Source organism: Sinocyclocheilus anshuiensis, unplaced genomic scaffold, assembly GCF_001515605.1.
Source record: "Sinocyclocheilus anshuiensis isolate Anshui unplaced genomic scaffold, SAMN03320099.WGS_v1.1 scaffold1430, whole genome shotgun sequence".
Classification (NCBI taxonomy): domain Eukaryota; kingdom Metazoa; phylum Chordata; class Actinopteri; order Cypriniformes; family Cyprinidae; genus Sinocyclocheilus; species Sinocyclocheilus anshuiensis.
In genome coordinates this window covers 139,332-142,086 of record NW_015555721.1, presented here as the reverse complement: position 1 = coordinate 142,086, position 2,755 = coordinate 139,332, and the positions used below count along the sequence as shown (strand labels likewise).

General features: G+C 36.5%; 1 protein-coding gene across 1 annotated transcript in view; it reads right to left on the bottom strand.

The window, feature by feature from the left end:
• Window positions 1–2,755, bottom strand: part of LOC107672493 (inactive rhomboid protein 1-like) — a 72,002-nt gene that overhangs the window by 11,821 nt on the left and 57,426 nt on the right. Inside the window, exons 9-14 of the mRNA XM_016465706.1 lie at window positions 1,950–2,201; window positions 1,752–1,863; window positions 1,574–1,648; window positions 521–682; window positions 326–426; window positions 170–233 (exon numbers count right to left, since the gene is read on the bottom strand). Of these exons, the coding sequence (XP_016321192.1) occupies window positions 170–233; window positions 326–426; window positions 521–682; window positions 1,574–1,648; window positions 1,752–1,863; window positions 1,950–2,201 (766 nt within the window). The remainder of the gene's footprint in view (window positions 1–169; window positions 234–325; window positions 427–520; window positions 683–1,573; window positions 1,649–1,751; window positions 1,864–1,949; window positions 2,202–2,755) is intronic.

The following is a 2,755-nucleotide window of genomic DNA, read 5'->3' as shown; positions in this document are numbered from 1 at the left end:
GGTTGCCGAGCAACACACAGAAGTAAACAAAGGTGTATGTTTGTAGAGTAATTTACAACAGCTTCGAATATGGCTCAACCAATCAGAATCGAGGACTGGAACTATCCATTTTATAAGACTGGTTTTGTGGTTCCAGGGTCACATATACTATATTTTCTGCAATACTTACCGGCCATTTGGTAATGTCATCAGGCCACTCATGAGGAGCTACTGAGGCCGGCTCTATACATGTCCTGCCAAAAACACAGTACAGTCTTGTGTTTGAAATGTCTCAAACAAGTGAAAATTGTCAACTGAAGTATCGAGTGATGCAATATTCCCTCACCTGGGGTCCTGATGACACACAGAGCCATACTCCCGGTTCTTCCCCTCGAGCTGAGGAGTGCTGGGATGCTGAGGCCACTTCACCCACACAGCCAAAGTGCTCTGAAATAGAAAGAGGAAGACGTCAATGGCCTGACAGCTTCTCAGTCAGATGAACAAACGCATAATCTTGAGAGTCTGCGGCTCCTGTACTTACAGAGCATTCCTCCTCTGAGGTCTGCAGACAGCCAGAGCGGTCGTTGCGCACACAGCAAGCTGAATTTCGCTCCAGTTTTCGCTTTTTTTTAATCAGCTCGTGTACCTGGTTATCCTGCCGCATACAAGGTGAGAATTTGGCTCCCAGATGAATCAAGGCTTCCTGATAAGAAGAAGACAATGACTTGTCTTATGTTATCATTTTAAACAGTTGTTCATTTTAAATGAATTCAGTAGGAAAATGAAATGTTTCAACATAATCAGAGTTTCACTTTTGAGAACTGAAGCCACATCTGAAAAGGCATTTAAAAGACTGGGGTCAGTAGGTTTTAATGTTTTGAAAGAAGTTTCTTATGCTCACAAAGCCTGCATTTATTTGATCAAAAATACAGAAAAATGAATATTGTGAAATATTATTACAATGTAAAATCACTATTTTCTATTTGAATATATTTTAAAATATCATTTATTCCCGTGATAGTAAAGCTGAAATTTCACACGATCCTTCAGAAACCATTCTAATATGCTGATTTTCTTATTATTATCAATGTTGAAAACACTTGTGTTCATGATGCGATTTTTTAGGACTCTTTGACGAATAGCAAAAGAACAAAAAAGCAGCATTTATTCGAAATAGAAATCTTTTGTAACAATGTAACTGTCTTTTCTCTTACTTATGATCATCAATTGAATTCATTCTTGCTGAATAAAAGTAATAATTTCTTTAAAAATAAATAAAGAAATAATACATAAAAAAAAAAAAAACTTTTGGTAGTGCATAACAGAAAAAAGTGCATTTATGCAGACTTTTGATGCACATCATCAAAGTATTTAGAAAGTAACCACAAAAACATCATGTATCACAAACTCGAAAGTTCAGCAATCAACTTTCCGGTTTGTGATACGTGATGTTTTTGTGGTTACTTTCTAAATACTTTGACTTGAGAACACTGATCATCATGATAGATAGTTTTTTAGATAGAACTTCAGATCAGATATTTGTTGAATTATAACTCAAGCTCCTGCACGTTGACTTTAGAAAGTAATGACTCACCGAACTTGGTCCAATCCAGAAGTTCTCTTGCTGCACAAATTTGACGTTTTCATAAACGCCTTTATTTCTTAGGACCTTTGTGGGGGGAGAAACAAATGTGTTGACAAACACCAGATGGTCAGAAACAGGAATAGAGCGTCAAACATGCTGGACCTTTTGAAAATGTAGCAGCACTCACCGAATCGACGGTTTCATGCTGGGAGAAGCCCACTGGTGCAATGCCATAAATACACACTGCCAAAATGGTGATGAGTATGTGAACGAATGTTATCCAATATGTAAAGAAAGGCCTGTAAAACAAAATAGAAACCACCTCCTATTATAAGCATCTCTAAAAGTCTAATAGAAGAGTTTGAACTGAACTCAGTTCTCGTACCTGCGATCATCCATGTCCTCTATCTGTTGTTTCACGCAGCTGTCGATGCGCTTGCGATATGTTCGATTGGTCAGCTTTCCCACCATGCCCAATCCATATGGCCTCTTTTCTCTTGCGAAGAGCTTCTTGACTGGCACGGCTATCCGTTGGCCTCTCCGCTGACCGTTCACACTCACGACCTCCTGCCTCAGGCGGACTTTAGGGGGCGCCGATGTTCCCTCTTTAACCTTCCGCCAGCCGCGCTCTAGAGGCCTGTTTGAAGAACAGGACAGAATTATAGAGCTTTTATATAGTCATAAAACAATGCCTAAATCAGATTAATTCATATTTTTCCATTTTAAGATCTTATTATGTCAATAAATAGTCATCAAATAGGATGATTATTGTTCTGTGAACAATTAGCTGCATCCAAAAAAATATGCTTTTTCTATGCTTTCACTACTCTCATATACACTTTGCAATTTTACACTTTTAATTTAATTTTAATTATATTATTAAAATATTAAATATTAATATGAATTAATCATATATACATATTAATATTATATGTGACCCTGGAGCACAAAACCAGTCTTAAGTCGCTGGTGTATATTTGTAGCAATAGCCAACAATATATTGTATGGGTCAAAATTTTAGATTTTTCTTTTATGCCAAAAATCATTAGGATATTAAGTAAAGATCATGTTCCATGAAGATATTTTGTAAATTTCCTACCTTAAATATATCAAAACTTAATTTTTGATTAGTAATATGCATTGCTAAGGACTTAATTTGGACAACTTTAAAGGCGATTTTCTCAATATTTA